This window comes from Pomacea canaliculata, linkage group LG2 (genome assembly GCF_003073045.1).
Source record: "Pomacea canaliculata isolate SZHN2017 linkage group LG2, ASM307304v1, whole genome shotgun sequence".
NCBI lineage: Eukaryota > Metazoa > Mollusca > Gastropoda > Architaenioglossa > Ampullariidae > Pomacea > Pomacea canaliculata.
In genome coordinates this window covers 21,850,425-21,868,811 of record NC_037591.1, presented here as the reverse complement: position 1 = coordinate 21,868,811, position 18,387 = coordinate 21,850,425, and the positions used below count along the sequence as shown (strand labels likewise).

The window sequence follows — 18,387 nt, the reverse complement described above, 5'->3', positions numbered from 1 at the left end:
CCTGCTGTTCTCACGCTGGCAGGCACTTCCACCAGAAGTGTTCTAGTGGCTGCACTACCCACAGACTAGTGAGGTGGCTGCACCTACCCTAAGACTAGTGGTGACTGCACCAATCTCAGATTAGTGAGGTGGCATGGGGCTCCAGTAACTGCACCGACAGATGGCAGGGTGAGGTGCTCAGAATCCGAAGACCACGTTGAATCCTGGACAGAGTGTGAGTGGGTGAGTTCCTAGCGGCTTTCTAAGGTACGGGCGTAATATTGGAGCGAATTAATATGTAAAACTGTCACAAAAGTTCGACCCTTAAAATGGGTCTTGTGTCATAAATTAATTTTAATACTTTTTTTCCCTTGTATTTATTGAAAGTATGTGGCATGAAGTGTCCATAAATGTAGTTTAAAAGATAACTGCTTATTTGGTTTTTGTGCCTATGAAAAGTCGACACGGTACAGAGAGTCAGTGAAATCATATAGTCGATACCAACATTTATATATACTGCTGTAAATCTGTTCGTGTTTCTGATATACGTAGCAGGTGTTTAATAAATGAGCGTTCAGTCAACCATTTTTTTACACACGACTTCCATCGTCTACCAGACAAAAGTGATTATCTTTGATCAAAGTTTCTTCGATTGCGGGACAAACAGAAATGTGAATAGAATTGACGTCACAAGTGACGCAACCGCCAGCGGTTGTCCAATTAACGCATTGAAACACACAAAACATGAAAGGAAAAAACACAGAAACCTGAAAACTTTATTCATCTATTGCTGTAGTTTCAGATTCAACAAAGCGAAAATAAAAAAATAAAGATGTAAGCAATCCAAGTCTGACTATATGACAGAAGATAACTTCTGTCCGTGTTATATTTATTGAGAGTTCTGTCCCTTCGCCTAACAGGTTTGAGGTGATCGTCCTTGATTTCGCTTCTGCTTTGTGGTCATACTTCCATTTGGATAAAAGTGTTGGACCGTCATGTTTATACGTGCTTCTACATGCGTTTTCTCTCCTTTTCTCTGTTTTGCAGCTGAATTGGATATAATTTTATTTTGAAGTGCGAACTGTTTGGATCTAATTGGCTGATTCCACTCCGCCGTGCTTTGCTCGCTTCGGTAGCGACCTTCAGTTGCAGTGAACAAACTGAAGTGACGATCACGTTTTTGTTTCCATTTTATATGATAAAAGTGTTTAATATTCTCAAGATTTCTCAGTCTATTTTCAGTATTTTCCTGATGTTACTAACCCATATTCTGTGGAGTTGTCACCGTTATATCTGCCGTGATCGCCTTTACTGCCGGAACGCAGCGAGTCTTCGCATTGTTCTTCGTTTTATATCTTTGTGACTATTTCGGGATTTTATTCAGAGCAATGAGTTTAATTGCCTTTGGCTGAGATATTGGGTTATATAATTTCTTCTATTTATTATTATTATTATTATTATTATTATATTATTATTTTTTTTATGTAATAGATGCAGAGACAAAAAAGGAATCCCATGTCTACAACTGTCAGTAAATAGGCGGCTTATTGCGTATTGTTGTCTATTCTTAGGGTACCATGAGGGGCAGTCCGGTGATGCAACGAAGTGAGGAGTAGGTCTCCTAGGTTCAGATCTCATCTCGGGCACGTTTGGTCTTCCATTCTATCTGGTACATACTTTGCTGCGCAAAGCAGCAGTTCCTCTTGTCTGATAAGCGAATACATGCAGATTTCATCGCTTTGACTTTCGTCGCAGTAGCTCTGCACTTTCATCCTGTCATCAGGGCATGTTACCGAAGGGATGTTTATCTTTTTATGTTTGAAATTTTATTCTTGGTTAACTTGGTCAAGCATGCCGACACCGAGACCCGTTACTCGCATCTGATGGAGCTACTGGCCGTTGCAGTCGTTTCTTTGTCGCTATGCATTCTTGACACAGCAGACTCAGAAGGTAGGTCATTTTGCTGTCACTTCAAACATACACACAAAGTAGCTATGCAGTCTGGAGACACAATATGTATCAGAATAATATTTTTATATAAATTGAGTATTTAAAAGGAACAACACATCATATACCATTGTAATAAATATAATTCCAATAAACCATTCACTTTTAAAAAAATATGCTGAGCTATACTGCCATTTTTAAAATTCAAATTGCTTTTTTCAACTGTCTCATATTTGTCTATTAAAAGCTCTAAAAATCTGTTGTTTATCAGCAAGGACGTTCTATAAGTTGCCTTCTTTGTCCATAAAACGTTCGCCAAAACTATTCCAGCTACAGGTAACGACTGCAGCAAAGTGATTACGTCGCAAGACAAGCTCACAGCACGCCCTAACGATCGTGTGACATTCAAGTGTGATGTCATGTCGACCATCGCGCCCACCGACATCCACTGGCTGCACGTGGGTCGCGGCTTGAGAATGGGGTCACTCGCCGAGGTAAGGACACACAAGAGCAATACAGCATCCAAGCTACTTGTACACAATAACAAGATAACATTGTTGTTAATTACATTCCCTTCAACTTCTCAACAGGGACTCTATAGCGTGCTTTGTGTCTAGAGACTCCGTCTGAGATACTCTTACGGGGACGTAGGCGAGACGGGCAAAGAGGTAGTTTCAAACCTGTCTTTGTGAAGGCTGTGCCTGTATCCCCAACTCTCGCATCATCATTTTCCCCTAAACACTGTCAGGGCTTCTGCTTACGCAAAAAATTGCGTACAGTACGCATTAAAAGTTCGGAGGACCCCTTCAATTTTCGTCAATGGGGTCCCCTTCAAATTAGGGCGAAGAACAGGGACCCCTTAAAAATCTGAAGAAGGGGTCCTTGGGACCCCAAAGAATTTAGCCTGAGCAGAAGCCCTGTTAAACACTCTATGAAGTCAAGCTGGATCTATTGCAAAGTTTTGCTGCGCAACATGGGTATCGAACTCTTGCGTCTCCGAGTTTGGTCCCCGGTGCTCGATAACATCCCAGAGTTTGACACACGAGGGAACGGCTCGCTGTGCGTCTTCCGATCAAAGGGAAGCTATGCCTACATGAACTGTAAGAGGCTATGGTTGCCTCCCTTTCACACATATATACATATACACGCGCACACACGTGGTTATTGATCAACGCCATGACGAGAAAATGTACTGGTAGCACATGGATTACAAAATCAAGGAACTGAAGATATATTAACATGCACTTCTGTTTAAAGACGAGTTTGTCAAAACAATTATAGAAGGGGTAGCTTTCTTGTTGGAAGTACCAACAAGTATGGAGAAACATTCACATAAATAGTACAACATAAACAAAACGTGAAGACACACATAACCACACACACACAAGCTCTATTTTAATATCGTTGCAGGCCGTTTCACTAGGACCTGCTGAATGGCAGCGTCTGATTAGTGTTGTTCATGTGACCTCTGACCTGGACACGGGTCCCTACGTCTGCAGGGTTAACGGGGTTTGCGGATGGTCAAGGTCGGACAGCCATTACATCGTGCTGATAGGTACTAACACCACCTTTTTTATTTTATTCTTAGCCTCTGTATTCAAGTTTCTCTCTGTCTCTCTCTCTGTCTGTCTGTAAGGGAGTGAGAGGTTGGTGGAGTAGGCTCAAGTGAAATTCAGTTGCTGATAATGGATATCTTGCCCAAAATACAAAACAACGGCAATCATAAATCAAAACTACCTCGGCTGTCTTTTATCAAATTTAGTAATATACCTCATTTCTCGCCTAACCGCTCACTCTAAAACACACACACACACACGCGCGAACAAAACGAGACACATGCAAAACATATTTATAAACATCCGCCAACGTTTCCCGTAATTTTCAACACTAAATTTTTTTGTACGATCTGACGATCGTGGATTCTTATTATACTTTTGACTAGATAAGCCCAGAGTCTACCTGACTCCACCGGTCACAGTCATCCGGGACCCTGACACGGACGCGTCATATTTGGTCATCACATGTGTCGTGGACTCCTACCCGTCTCCTGCGCATGTCAGGTGGAGGACAGGAAGCGTGCTGAAGGTGAAGTCTGGCTGTTACCGTATTGCGTGCCACTGTCTTCATCCTGATAACTTCATTAGGATTCTGATTGGTGGAAGGTCAAGTACTTTGGACAGTTTAAGGCCAAGGTCGGGAATATCTGGTTGGCAAAGAAAGTATTCCCTCACTCTCTCTTTCTCGTCTTGTTCTCGTCTCTTTGGCTGGCTCGCGGATTCTTCCCATTTCCTAGCTTTTAATAGTCTTCATCAGTAGCAGTAGCAACTGCTTTCCCATCTTTCTCACATCTGCCCTTGAAAAATCAAATTACATCTTTTTTCTGCCGGATGTCACCTCTTCCTGCACGTGCACTTTGAACGTACGAACATGCGCATAATACATTCATACGTAAAAGTCCACGATCTCTCATACACGTTGCTCTTCAATTTAAAAATGTTCAGATGATTTTGCTTTTTGATAATCGTTGTTGCTCTCTTGTCCGATTTTGAATAGTAACAATATTGTTTCAATCTTTCCGCGAATGTATTGTCTGTGATTTTTCTGAAGTTTGAACAAAAGCAAACCAATCTAATTTCGTAATTTATTTGGGCTAATTGCAAATGAGGTAATACAGTCACAGAAAAAATATAGATCAATTAAGATAATTGCTGAAATCAACTCCTTTCGATCCTTTCATCAACATGGCCTTTCACCTTGGACCAGGGCCTGCCTGTTTATCTCGATCCCAGCCGGAGTGACTACGATTTTAACACTACCGTCAGCGCAGACAATGCCACCTACACCTTAACCCTTTCCTTGTTGAACCCTCACGAGTTAGGCCTTTATTTCTGTGAGGCGTCCAACATCATGGGCACAGGGGTCAGTCAGAGCGTCCTGGTGATTCTGACCAATGGTAAGTCGACACGCAGCACCTGATGAAGACTTATACCTCAAGGGAACTTTGATTTCGTCTCTTCTAAAGATAGCTTTTGCAACGACGGGTAAAGAAAGGGGGCTACTATGGGAGATGGATGATTTGGGCTCCCACGACAAAGTCGTTAGAGATATTCGTGGTGATATGTTGTCTTCAGCTCCATAGCGCTTTTATGCATTTTCTTCTGAAATCTTGATAATCCTCCCAATCTACCTCTGCTATGGTGTTTTAGAGACCCATCCACATAAAAGTATTTGAGATGACTTGGTACACATGTGACTGTAGAAATCATCAAATCGGATAAAAGCTTCCCAAACGTCCGCGAGACATAAACATGTTTCATAAAGCCGTCACTAATTTGTCCTTATCTGGACGTTCGATGTTTGAAAGCTTAAAACGAAAGTTTGAACGGAAGTGCGCTGTTTGCTAAGATTTGGAATACTAGTATCTTGTAATTAACATTTCAGTCACTTTAGAAAAAGGGGCACAGACGGGACTTTAAAACTAATCAACCTTTTCTTGATTAACTATAATATCGTTATATCCACCAAGAAATCTCCAGTTATGCTTTTTTATCCTTATTTGATCAGTTTGAAGAAATAAATTATAGACTAAATGTATCAGCTAGTCATTAGCATCTTGTGATTTGCACTACCATGCGCAATCTTGTTTTCTCCAGATTCTCCCAAAATAGTTTTCAACACAACCGAAGTGCCAGTGGCTTTAGACGAAACGGTTTATCTCCCCTGTCCCCGCTCACCGGAAGGAAGTGAGACTTTGTGGACGCGGGATGGGAAGAATATCACCAGAAAAAGTGAAGTACTTTTGAATAATCCTGCAAACAGTATGAAAAAAACACCGCCTAATAACACCCACAATTCAGAAAAATAAAGTAGCCAGAGATTCTATAGTATGCAGGACCACCAACAGGTCGCAAGAGTTTATAATTTCTGCATATAATTATAATTTTCTTTGGAAGTCATGGACAGCGCGTAGTCTGGTGCTTCAAGTCCTCCCCCACTACCTCTACAAGATATTCCAGTGTGGGAAGGGATTGACGATGCTCATCCCCGGAAAATTACAGTAAGAGCTTTCGAGTAAGTGTGCGCTGCCATATACCCAGGATCCGTGACCTAGTTTGCTTTTGATAAGAAGAGAAAAGCTCGCAAGCTTTTTTGCTTAATTTTTAAAGAGGTGGGGGCTGTGATGGATGGAAGTGGGATTATGTGTATTTGAGGGACGTGTTAGCGTGTCTTTCGTGTTCTTTTTTAGACAAGAGCACGAAATCAGATGTCGTTACACTTCTGTGACGCAAGGGAAAAATGAAGCCTGGGATTTGAAAATGGCGACCTTTGACATATCTGGAGCTCGTCTGCGAGTGCTTCCTGCCGCTGTGCTTAATGATCATGATGGCCATACTGTCCTCATCCTCAACCTACAATCCCCATTCACAGCCTGATCAGGTCCTAAAGCGATCCAGTTACTGCTGAACTTCCGTGTCGCCTCCGTTGCTGGTGTTGATGCGGGTTCTGCCCACGCAAGCAGATCCCCATTTCATGGTTTCTCGCACTGTGCCGCAGCGAAAATACTTAAGAGATAACGCTTTTAGAACTATTCTGGCAAAGATCTTTTCACGACTGGGCATGGGCAGACCATACTAGGCATACAGAGGCCAAGAGAGCTGCGTGGAGTCGTAACAGACCTGCAGAGAGTTGTAACTGGTTGTAGAGGTAATGAGAGCCATAACGAATGTACATAAATCTGTAACACATGCACAGGGAGTTGTGACAGATTGCAGAGCGTTGTAGGGGTTTGAATCATGCTTCAGCAAGCGGTCGCTCATGGTATGTGCTTTCTGCCCCCTTAAGTTCTAGACCTGTCACTCTCGGAAAACGCTTTTTCCAGATGTGCCACTCGCTTTCGCGGATTTAGCTAGGGAAAGTTGTGAGAGGACTGCAGTGCTATATGATGATGATAATAATAATGTACAAGGAAGGGACTTTTACTAGTTGTAGCACTTTTTTTTTATCTCCCTTTTCTTTCTAATGCAAATTAGAGTATTTCTCGGAAATGACTGATATAATTATGTTCTTGATGTACTTCGCTTCAGATCTGATTCTCCACCACTCACCACGATGGTTTTAATTAAGCTGAACCACTCGTTTCTAATCGACTGTCCACACCCGACGGCTGGGTGCAGCACTGCCCACCACACTAGGAATTTCGAGCTATTTAGAGCCAGATGCTTTGTCTCCGTGCTAAGTTGTTGGTCTGCCTTCACCATGTTTAAATCACCGATCAAACAGTTATAAATGGAAGCAGACAACAATCTGAATAAATTGCAGTGTCACGCAGATCTGACGTGGTTTTAAGATAGACTCACGGTGTCAGAAATATTCTCAGGGTGGGTGAATGCGTTGATTCAGTATCCATCATGGCCAAGGTAGTGGCACTCCCCTGATGGCGGCTGTAGAGTTGTAATGTACGGCTGACCTCATTCTCAAAGGAAGTAAAACTGACGGATGGAGGGGTGGGGGTGGTGGTGGATAGGTGGGACAGTGGGAGGAAACACTTTCACACGACAAGAGACTGAATTTTTCTCCCAGCCCTGGAAGTCTTCCGCGGACTGTGTGCAGTGGTCTTATCATGTACTATACTCCGTGTCCGTAAAGTGATGACACTCTGTAGTGACCTCATACGTGTCAGTACAGTGGTAACACTGCAGCCCCCTCTCTCCACACACATACACATTCACACTTCATGCCTTTCTGACTTTTGCAGCGACCACTTTACACGCTGACATCATGACTGGGGACACGGGCATGCTGATTCGCCACATGAGAGCTGACCTGTCAGGACTGTACCTGTGTACACGACTGTGGCAAAACGGAACCGCTCAGAGTGCTTCTATAAGGCTAAGTCTAACTGATGGTGAGACGGCTAGGTTAGCGTTGATGAAAAATAGGGAAAAAGACTATAGAAGGAAGAACTCAATAAATCTGACAATAGAAGAAAGATTACAAGGCTAGGCATGTAATAACTCTAAAACTCGAAGCAGCAAACACAATAAATTAAAAAGGGGGAAAAAAAGGACAAAATGCAAATGAAAAGATAAGAAATAAATCCAGTTCAAACAGAATATATTTAAAGTTTACAAAATAACGATGGGCAAGAGGCCACAAGAAGCGAAAAAAACAACACTGAAATATATCTTTGCTAATAATGAGGCCATAGGCTAAACCTACATTGTAATCCTTTGATATGAGAGGATTTTCTCAGTCCACAATGTAGTCCTATCGCGTGAAAAGATTTTCAAGCCCACATGTAATCCTCTCTTGTGACCGGACATTCTAAGCCCAAAATATAATCCTCTCGCGTGACAGGATTTTCTCCACCCGCAATCTACCCTCTTGCATGGAAGCACGAGACGGTGACAACAACCACCACTGACGGCGTGACCACCACTACAGCCACCAGGATCGTCTCCACGAACTTGAGACTTCGCTGCCACATAGCCATCCTGCGGGAGCTTGAGACAGTGGCAATTCCGGTTTTTGGTGAAATCAAACCGCTTTCGTTCCACCGTTTACAACTTGATGCCGTCGACGCAGAGACAGAACGGCCCCCTGCACGAGTATGAGGTCACGGCGGACCTGGACATGTCCTGGCAGGGTGTCGAAGAAGCTGATGACGCCATCAGCACCTTTCCCCAGCTGGACAGTGGAGATGAAGTGGTTTGCCAGGTGTTTTCAAGCAGCACTAAGGTTCCGAGCAGAGCTGGGCCATAGTCTATGACGGTATGTGACGTAGAGGGGAAAATACCTTTCTCAATTATTCTCAATTTTTAAATGTCTTATATTTATTTGAAAGTTATTAGATAAGAAAGCAAGCATGTTCTTTTCATATCCTGGAAAATCTTAGGGTCAGGGTACCGGAAAATGTGTGTCTCAGGTGTTTATTTGGAAATTATTCCAGTTTACTCAGGGGAAATTATTGCTGTTGAGAGAGGGATGGGGAAGGCATAGCCTTGTTAGTGCATGGGAAAATGTATGTTATCCAGAGAGAGCAAACTACTTCGTATTCACTGAGGGCAGATATTAAAATGTGCGTTAAAATCTAATATTCTTCTTACAACTAGAAAATTAAATTAAATACAAGTGAATACAATTGTATTCTTTTAAATCTTCACTCGAACTTGAGCTTGGCCATTCCTTTTTAATATAATCTCTTAGCTTAACATAGACAAGCATTTCAGCGCTTGCTTAGTACACATTGTTTCTAACGATGAAACTAATGACCAATTTCTTAGTACAAAGGACTGTTCTAGCATTCTGTGTACTTTTCATTCGAGTATGTAGTGCTTTTATTTGCACACTACCTGCAGGGAATCAAACACAATCCACAGCCGATTGACTAATACTCTGGAGAGATTTTCCCTTCATTGTGTGCAAAGTCTCATTTCTACAGTCCAATTGACAAAACGCTGAGGCAGTTAGCAGAATACAAAGGTAGGGCGGACAGTCGATTAACTTCCAAAGATTTTTCCAGGTGCTCTGCCTGAAGCACACGCTGCAAATCTAAACAGTGTTGTTCCACATGATCACCATCAACTGGAATGTACTTTTGAGCTATGGTGTAATGGGTTTCAAAGGGCTCGTAAAAGCCGTCCTTTTTTTGTAGGCTTTTCAATCTCACCAAAAGGCAGCATCGACAATCTTCCAGCTCCGACTCTTACACGGAGCCTTCGTTTCTTGTCAAGGACCTCAACCACATGGTCATGTGTGGCAGAAGGCTGGAAAAGTCGTTTAGCCTGATAAGCACATATTGATGGGTGGGCAAGACTTGAAGCTGTGACTTTCTGCAGCATCAATTTCAGTTTCTGAAATATCAAGAACAAAGGACTGAACTAGTTTCAAAACTGAACAAAACCCAACGTAGCTGCCTTGTCTGCTGTCTGCTTCAAGAGGAGATTTATGTTTTATATATATAGCTATATTAGGCTATCATTAACTACTGACAATAATCACGTACTAACACAGAAATATACGAGCGAATTTAAGTCTAAGGTCCACTGAAGTGACTGTTGTTTTGTTTTTTTTAATAGCAGGGTGACTGAAAATGAGTTCTTGAGAGAGTCTGATAGTGATTTTTTCTGTGACTGACAGACTGAAGCCATTAAAATTTATCTGCGCTAAAATTGCACCGAAAAAAAACCCCCCAGAGATTCCAGTCTTAGATACGTCTCTGATCTACACGACAGGCTTACCTCGGATGTCTACCTTTAAAGGTCCCAGTAGAGTTGATCTCTCCCAACCTTTTCCTCGTCTGGCCTGGTCGTGCCAGTCCGTGGGGGCGGCTCACTCTTCGCCCGTTATCGACATCCTCCTAGACCCTGGTAAGTAGATAACTTGCGGTCTTGAACTTTTTTTTTTTAACTCCCCCCCCCCCACACACACACAGTGATTTCGGAAGAGAAGAGGGAAGAGGGAAGATGGAGGAGAAAAGAAAAAATAATGCTCAAGAGAATGAGAAAGTATATTATATATTCACGCTTGTGTATATGTGTTTATATATATGTATATCTTTCGATACGTACTTATGCTTGTGTGTGTGTGTGTTTTACATAAGATGTTACAAATTTTAAATGTAAGTGCCAATATATAACAAGTTGAGAGGGAACAAAGGACTTTCAGATTTCAGCACATTCTTGTGTCTATCGCTAACGTGATTGTCGGTAGTAGGGTCATCAGGAGAACAGATCTCTGTAAAAGAAAATCACTTTCATTTGCACGTGAAAGGCTACAGCTACAACGCCCCACTTTCCATTTGTGACACCTAGTTCTGTAATCTACTCCGACCTCTCCTTATACTGGTTCACCCGCGATGTGTGTCACCGTGGCAGAATTTACCTGTCACTGTTTCCTTTTTTCATTGGCTCACTTTTCAAATGTCGTGATGTTAATCAGACAAAGAGACTCCAGACTCAAACATACATTTACACTAATTGTAATTTCGTGAATTCTGATGTGCCAAAAGGAAATTAATCTTTCTTGTAAATAGTGGCAAGAATTTGCCGTATTTACCTAAACTAGCCTGCTAGCATTCGGCGCTAACGTTCCTTGCATTTAGTTACAAATTAATAATCCATCAGTAGGGTGAATAATGTTATGTGTAAGTAAATTCACGAGATCACTTTTTAACCAGTGCCATCCAAACTGTCCTAACTCAAACGGAGAATTCGTGATTTGACTTGCAGCAAGAAGCCAATCGGAAGACCTCACGACCGACCCGCCAATTCTTGGGGGACCGCAGACGGAGACAAGGCGCTGGTCGCCTGCTGCCGGAGCTGTGCTGGTGGACGTTCAGAGAACTTTGAACTTTGGTCCCGGCAACACGTCACACACCTTCCACGTCTTGTGTCACGTGAACCATCGTAAAACCACCCTGACCCTCACGTTCATGGTGCACATAGACTGTGAGTCACCGGAAGTCGCGAATACGCAATCCACTCTCTTAGGTCTTCTTTCAGAAGCTTGTTGTCATCTGACTGGCACGCACCAAATTTTATAAATAAATAGACATTTTATTTTCATCAGGAATGTAAAAATAATCGTTGAAAGAAAATATAGTACTAACTCGTATCTCCCGACGTATTATCTCGGCATCCCTGCCTTTCAGCACACTCTCTGGCAGAACGGGAATTTGCCTAAAGTTACTTCCAGTTATGGATCATGGATCCTTATATCGCCACCTGGCCTCTCTCCCAGCATTCGTGTTAGGCTAATGATGGCTAGATAAGGTCATGTGCATTTACAGCTCTAATTCAATCAGCGTTGGTCAGATCAGCTTAAGAGCATGCGCAAACGAAAACGAATGTGGTTGGCCTCTCGCGCCAACAGAAAGACTTGCTAGATCACGTGATCTGAGGTAGAAGTCTATGAGAAACGCAAGCCTAATGTTTGACGTGGCAGAGTATTGGTTTCTGGGGTCAGAGGTGTTCATTAAAGCTGATTTATTCAGTTACCGGTCATTCTACCTGGCCACTCACACTTGCCAAAACTACAAAACTAAAGCCTTCTTGTTGTTCAAAGCATTTAAAACAGAAGACTCATAGAATCACTAGAAATTACAAGTCTCGAATTCGCCGGATCATATACACAGATTTTTCGATTCGTTAAAACTTTACTATAAGCAGACTGCATGAAGGCAAGGGACACATATGGCTGAAAACATCACACCACAGAATCAAAAACTCAGCTTGCGTGCCAAATTCCGTTGCCGCTACTGTAATTGCTCGCGAGGGAAGGCTAGCTCAAAATGTTGAAGATGTAGTGGTAATGTTACATGATCGAATTTCTGTGATGTGTTTGGCCAGAAAATTGGGACCTAGCTGTCTTCTTCTCCTCCTTTCATACTGAAGGTTCGGGAGAGGGGTGATAAATTACAATCACATTTTGAACGTTAATGTATAGGTGAGACTTTCTTTGTCACCAGTCAGTCAAGCCAATTTTTTTTTAAAATCTAGATCCACCGAGGTTTAGGACATCACCTCAACAAGTGTCTGTCAAAAGAGGCTCACCCATCATCCTCGATTGTGGTTTGGGCGATACAACGACTCTCATACACTTCTACTGGGCTAAAGTTAATGGGACCATCGACTTGACTTCTGGAAACTTCGAAGGTGACAGCCAAGACTCTCCCATGCTTACAATCTACCATTCAGAGGCGATCAATGCTGGGCTCTACTATTGTGTGGCAGGAAACGTCGTCAAGGAAGTCTCCAGTCCTTTCATTCAACTCATTGTGTTCGGTCAGTTTCATCGGTGGAAAGGAAGGAAGGAAGGATATAAAATTGAAAGAAATCAAACAGTGATTGTGATTGCGTTTGTGTTATTCTCATTCTCTCTTTATGAGTTTTATTATATCAATACGAATACAAACTAATGACTTAATGTTATTTAATGACACTACGACTTTTTTCCAAAGATTCCTTAATCCCGAATATCCTCTCTAAGTGATTGATTACATTTGAAAACAATATAAAAAGTACTTTGCCATGGATGTTCCGGCAAATTTGCTGGCTTGCTTGACAGTGTGTGTACAACTTGCAGACGATGAGGAACAAGGATTCGTGAAGACGTTTTTTGGCGACACTGTCACTCTTCGCTGCAGAGACTTCGAGGGCAGCTCGCCAGCTACGCCCCGGGAGTTCAAGTGGTCTTGCGACTCCAACCCCAACTGGATTCTGCAGCCTCCACGCTTCCGTGCACAGGGCAGGTACTTGACCATCTCTGCAGTTCAACTCTCAGACGCTGCTGTGTACAGATGCACTCAGACCGATGACCTGGGCGCAATCCATAGTCTGCTCCTCGCTCTCCACGTGATACCAGGTGGGGATGTCTGCCACACTCCATGAACTTCATTACACATTTCTTGCTGACGTCTGACCGTATTTGTACTGTTACTGGACTATTGCATCACAGTCGAGACGTGATTCTGATAACCGTATTAAGAGTTTAAAGACGTAGCTACGAAATCTGGAAAACAGCTCAGTGCTCCTTGTCCATCGTGACATTATGCGTGCTGAAGTGGTATAAGAATGCGTTGCATCAAACTCAGCCCTGTAGCCAAAGTCATCTATTTGATGCAAGACGGGACCTCTAGGTTACCTACGGTCCTTGCGGTTTAAGGACCATGGCTTGCTTCTGGTCCATATCTACCTTTGATATATAACCAAACATTCGGTTCATACTTAAAACTTCGTCAGAGCAGCTGAAGTCCGAAAGTCACGCGTGGCTCTTCAATTGCATTTTCAACATCTCTATATACAAGGTACTTCATAGCTACTGCCTTTGTACCTTGAAATTGGTGATTAAGCAGATACTCCTCCACTTAAAGTCCTCAGAGATGAGATACTTCCAGAAGAAAGACATAACCGCAGAAAGAACTATCGCAGGGCAGATATCGTCAAACACAAAAAAAAAAAAAAACCGCGAAGAGACAAAAAAAAAAAAAAGACCTCAAAAAACGAAGTATCGAAGGAGAGAGATGTCAAGCCGGACTAAGGGTCATGTCATAATTGACAGATGAGTTCGTGTTCGCACATGCTTTTTCCAGACTACACTTCAAAGGGCACTTTTATCTCAGGCCTTGCATGCCTGCGGGGAGGGGTTGCGGAGACGGTTGTTAGCGGGAATCCCCGAGAGGCAGAGCTTAAAGGGGGAAAATGCAGGAAATTCTGGTGTGTTCATTCGTGACAGTAGATTCTGTGACAGCCTGTCAGGGGCCAGGCATGCGGCAGTGGAAAATCTTTTGTAGCCAAACGCGTGTGACAGACTGATTGTCCTCTGTGACCGCTTGGGGGTGCTGTGTGCAAGTAGGATGGGTAGATCCATGCAGCTACCTGTACGTAGTAGGGTGATTCGTGCGCGTCTGAGTTGTTTTGGAAGTTGCATCTATTTGGATTGCACGATAGAGCTGGTCAGAATTGTTAGCAACATGGCCGACTGACTCTAAAGGTTCGAGACTCTTAATAAGCTATCGAACTTGTCATTCATTGTTACCTTTTCATACTCTCTCTCTCTCTATTCCCTTCTCTCACACACACGTACACACGCGCATGCTGTTAAACACACACACACACATTTCTCACATATACTCGTTGTCACTCCTTCGTGCGAACCCACCCAGCTCCCTTACAACACACACACACACACAAAGCAATGTTAACTAACTACTTGCACAGAATCTCTCCGCCCGCCAACCCTGCGCTCATACGGCAGCTTCCGACAAGGGAGTCAATCGAAGCTCAGGTGCACCATCGGGTTGTCTGCTCTGGTGAGCACGAAAGCGTTTCCGGTGCGTTGGTCTCATTTGCTGAGCGAGGAAACCCCGGGTTTCTTGAGTATGTCTGAATGGGTGCATAAGGAGAACGACTTCGTCATCTACACAGCCGAGCTCATCTTCAGTGACCTCAGCGCATTCCACAGCGGGACTCTGCTCACCTGCATCGCCAGCCTGGGAGAGGCCAGCTCCGTGGCGGAACACCGACTCGAGATAACAGGTGATGAAAGTTTCTCATTTTGCAGATGGAAAAAGCTGGAACCTTATTTTCAAGGAAGAGGTATTTGATGTACTGTAATACCATATACATTTGTGGAGTGAGGAGAGGAGCTATTGCAATGAAAGATTGTGATTTTTGGATGGGGTATTCTTTTTTGACATGGTCCAAAGCTGTTTTAGCGTTACTCCTTGTCAGAAAGTTTTTCACGACTTTGAGTTGGGGTAGACATTCCAGATAAGAGTTGCAAAATGTGTCGCCGAAGTTTCACAATACCCAGCAATATTTAAATATTTAAAAAACCCAAAAGCATTTCAGTATTACACTGAGTCTCTGAAACCATTTTACCCGCTAAGTAGATTTCTCATCTGTTGCATCAAAAGCAATTTTAGAAAAGCTTTTTCCCAGCGAAATTTTCCTCTTTTCTTTTACATGCATGACATCTTCGATTCATCTCAAAAGTCGTTCTATATTTATAATGCATGAAATATCTCTTTGTGCTTGTAAATAAAAGATAACTTTAAAGTGATTTTTTTTAGAAGAGGCAGGTATGGAGTTTGTTACGGTGTTACAGAGATGTAGCTGAAAAAGATTCTTGAAGAATTGCTTGAAGATTCTTCTTATTCTTTTGAACTAATTTTAAATAATCTGCGAGAAACGATGACTAATGTTATTAATTATAGTAGTAGACATAAATATTTTCTTCCCATCTTCCCATTTTCCAAAAGGCGAGGACGGTACAATTGTTGGGGAAGACCAGCGCTCTCTTTGCGTCGGAGCGGTGACACAAATGTACCAAGGGCTGGAGAACTACAACATCATCTTCGCCACTTTCATCTCGTTTTTAACACTGGCCCTGGCGGGGACACTGATCTACTGCCAGTACAGCCGCGACCGCCAACGACGCCTAGATCAGTACTACCGACTGAGGGTGCTGACGTCCGCCAGCAACCAGCTGATGGCCGCCCACAACCAGGCGACGAACGTCTGCAGCAGCACACGTTGCGCTGACGACGGCAACTCGCGGCGAAGGAGTCAGAGGGTGTCGTGGGAGCCGAGGGTGGACCAGAGGGAGTGTATTGCGGATGGTGGGCCGCAGGTCAACGTGGCATGCTCCGACACGGAGTCGCAGGAAGTGGAGAAGGTAAAGGATGGAAGTCCCGGGCCTTGAACCCCAGTGGCCCGTCCCGGACACACTCGAGTCTTGACCATAACACGATCGCTCCGTGGATGCTGATAACGCTAAGAACATTCACGCGAGTGAGCGAGGGAACTCTAACTTAATTAACGCAAGACCTCGACTTTTATACATGGAGATCAAGTACAACAATTATGCACATTAATAAAACCTTTTAAACAGAAACCAGTAGCTTAATAATTATAGGACTATAACAGTGGGGACTGTTGATATTTTTGTTTGCATTTATCTGTCTACTGTAACCGCCAATGCATAGTAAATGTATATTCGTACACAACGAGTGATCTTGACGTTCTTATTTTGCACAAAATGGACTCATTTTTATCACTATAGAACTTATTTGCATTCAGATCACTTAGGCTCAAACTAAACTTCAAAATACATTTCCAAAAATTTATTTATAGTAATATCTGGCAAGCATTTTCCCACTTCGTCCTCATAACATACACCACTTGCCCTTGACTCTTGAAACTTTAGTATTTGTGCCTGCTTACAATTTCTACTTCATTGCCTATTTATATCATTTTCCGACTTAGCTAGGTGTTCTATATTATGAAAAATTTGATTTTTTTTCCTACTCCTATCTACAACCAATCTGAGTTCATCCGAAGCTTGTTCATCCGAAGCATTTGATTCTGTAAGCTTGTAGGTAGTAGTTAAGATTAGGTACATGTACTTAGCAAACAATAACAAAATACTTATTGAAGGCCCTGCGGGAAGTAAAAACTATAATTACCTTGTTTGTAACTTTATCAATTCTGTTATTAACAATGAAAAGATCAAGGGGAACATTACACAGACTCGTAAGTTTACTGTCGCCGTTAAACTAGTACGAGCAGCACTTGTAAAGCAAGGGAACCCCGAAACTCGATCAGGTGCCAGTTGGATCTGAAAACCCTCACACCAAACCAAAGACCTGGAATCGATTTTCTTTCGAGAATATTCTCTGTGCTGTTGCCTTTTGGACGAAGAAAGCGCAGCAGAAAATTGGCTGGGGTGGGTGGGTCGCTGGGTGTCAGGGGTGGACAAATGGAAAAGTCTCTTCACGAGGCAGGTGAACTTCTCAAATTTACAAGGATGGAGACGAGAGAGAAAGAGAAAGGCAGAAAGCTGAAAACAATTCGCAGCGAAGTGATTTCAGCTCTCCGAGTCGTGATCTTGACGTGAAGGAGAAGATCACGTGAACGATAGCAAGACGGCGGCGCCATCTCTCTTCATTTCTTAGAAACAGAATTGCAAGCGCAGTCCGGAAAACGCCTGAGTGGGCAGAGGAGTGGCTATGACGACCGCACAATTTCTCGCACGGCATTGCAGCCACAATTAAATTGACGCTTTTACCGTGTAAACATCTGAAGTAGTGAAAAAGGGTTAGTAAACACTGTGCATGAAATTCTCGTTGGAAGCGACGGAAGGGAATGTGGGGGGAATAGTGGGTGAAAGGTTAGCCATTGTTGGTAAGGCGAAGAAGTCACGTGACGTGTATGAAACCCGGCGCCATGTTCTAGTAATCTAGTAAGAACTGCTAGTTTTCAAAACGACCCAGACTTAAAAGAAGGCGACAAGATAAAGCATGAAAGACTTCATTAGCATTCAAGGTGCGAGCACACGAACGATGACTGTCGGAACAACGGGACCGTATCCTGGGCTGGACGCCTTGCCCTGCAGCGTTCTCTGGAAACAGCCGCTGATGCTGAACACAAACGGTGAGCAGATGTATAGCAGCCGAGGCGGTGGGATCAAAGCATTCTATTGATAAATACCGACAGAGCATAGACAAATAGTGGCTGTTCCATAAATGAAATTCAAGAAAGGAATTTTACAGGCCCCGACGCTAGTCGACGCTTTGCTGCGGGGAATATCAAACGGTAAAGAGGAGAAAAGGAAAAATCCCTCAATTTTCAGTAAAAAAAAAAAAAATAAAATAATAAATAGAAAGTGCAACTTTACTTAAAGGGACTTAGTCTTATATTTTCGAATATGAAACTGTCTTGGCAAAATGGCCAATCTGCAATATGTATCCACTTATAAAGTTCATGTAGTAAAGAAGGAATATTTTAAAGGCAAGCAACATTTAAAAAATATATTTTCGCCTGGGCTTCCTCAGTGTGAACGGAAAATGAGCTGAGAGACATAAAATGCCTCATGTCTTCAGAACTGCCGTGACTGAGCATAGACCTACTTTGCGGTCAGGCCAATATCTTTTAACAACCTCGTCCTAGCCTCGTGGTC

The 18,387-nt window shown here is 42.9% G+C and overlaps 2 protein-coding genes across 3 annotated transcripts; both read left to right on the top strand.

The window, feature by feature from the left end:
• LOC112557949 lies at window positions 1-8,570 on the top strand. 2 transcript variants are annotated; one of them, XM_025228115.1, is made up of 10 exons: window positions 1-214; window positions 1,551-1,648; window positions 1,830-1,929; window positions 2,257-2,420; window positions 3,337-3,481; window positions 3,869-4,011; window positions 4,690-4,879; window positions 5,580-5,714; window positions 7,682-7,831; window positions 8,284-8,570. In XM_025228115.1, the coding sequence occupies exons 3-10, from the start codon at window positions 1,863-1,865 to the stop codon at window positions 8,538-8,540; spliced, it is 1,251 nt and encodes a 416-aa protein (XP_025083900.1). In that variant the 5' UTR covers window positions 1-214; window positions 1,551-1,648; window positions 1,830-1,862; the 3' UTR covers window positions 8,541-8,570. The 2 variants fall into 2 exon arrangements, with proteins under 2 accessions (XP_025083900.1, XP_025083899.1); XM_025228114.1 differs by having other exon boundaries at window positions 1-222.
• On the top strand, window positions 8,563-16,198 carry LOC112557948. The gene is made up of 7 exons (XM_025228113.1): window positions 8,563-8,697; window positions 10,161-10,295; window positions 11,157-11,375; window positions 12,426-12,710; window positions 13,012-13,290; window positions 14,646-14,963; window positions 15,689-16,198. The coding sequence occupies exons 2-7, from the start codon at window positions 10,172-10,174 to the stop codon at window positions 16,129-16,131; spliced, it is 1,668 nt and encodes a 555-aa protein (XP_025083898.1). The 5' UTR covers window positions 8,563-8,697; window positions 10,161-10,171; the 3' UTR covers window positions 16,132-16,198.
• The last annotated feature ends 2,189 nt before the right edge of the window (window positions 16,199-18,387 follow it).

What these genes read in the sequence shown, in the direction of transcription:
- LOC112557949 (XM_025228115.1), top strand. Translation starts at nt 1,863, where the DNA reads ATGGAGCTACTGGCCGTTGCAGTCGTTTCTTTGTCGCTATGCATTCTT. An exon ending in GGACAGGAAGCGTGCTGAAG is followed by an intron (nt 4,012 to 4,689) that starts GTGAAGTCTGGC and finishes ACCTTGGACCAG; the next exon opens with GGCCTGCCTGTTTATCTCGA. An exon ending in AAGGCTAAGTCTAACTGATG is followed by an intron (nt 7,832 to 8,283) that starts GTGAGACGGCTA and finishes CTCGCGTGACAG; the next exon opens with GATTTTCTCCACCCGCAATC.
- LOC112557948 (XM_025228113.1), top strand. Translation starts at nt 10,172, where the DNA reads ATGTCTACCTTTAAAGGTCCCAGTAGAGTTGATCTCTCCCAACCTTTT. An exon ending in CGCTCTCCACGTGATACCAG is followed by an intron (nt 13,291 to 14,645) that starts GTGGGGATGTCT and finishes CTACTTGCACAG; the next exon opens with AATCTCTCCGCCCGCCAACC. An exon ending in ACACCGACTCGAGATAACAG is followed by an intron (nt 14,964 to 15,688) that starts GTGATGAAAGTT and finishes ATTTTCCAAAAG; the next exon opens with GCGAGGACGGTACAATTGTT.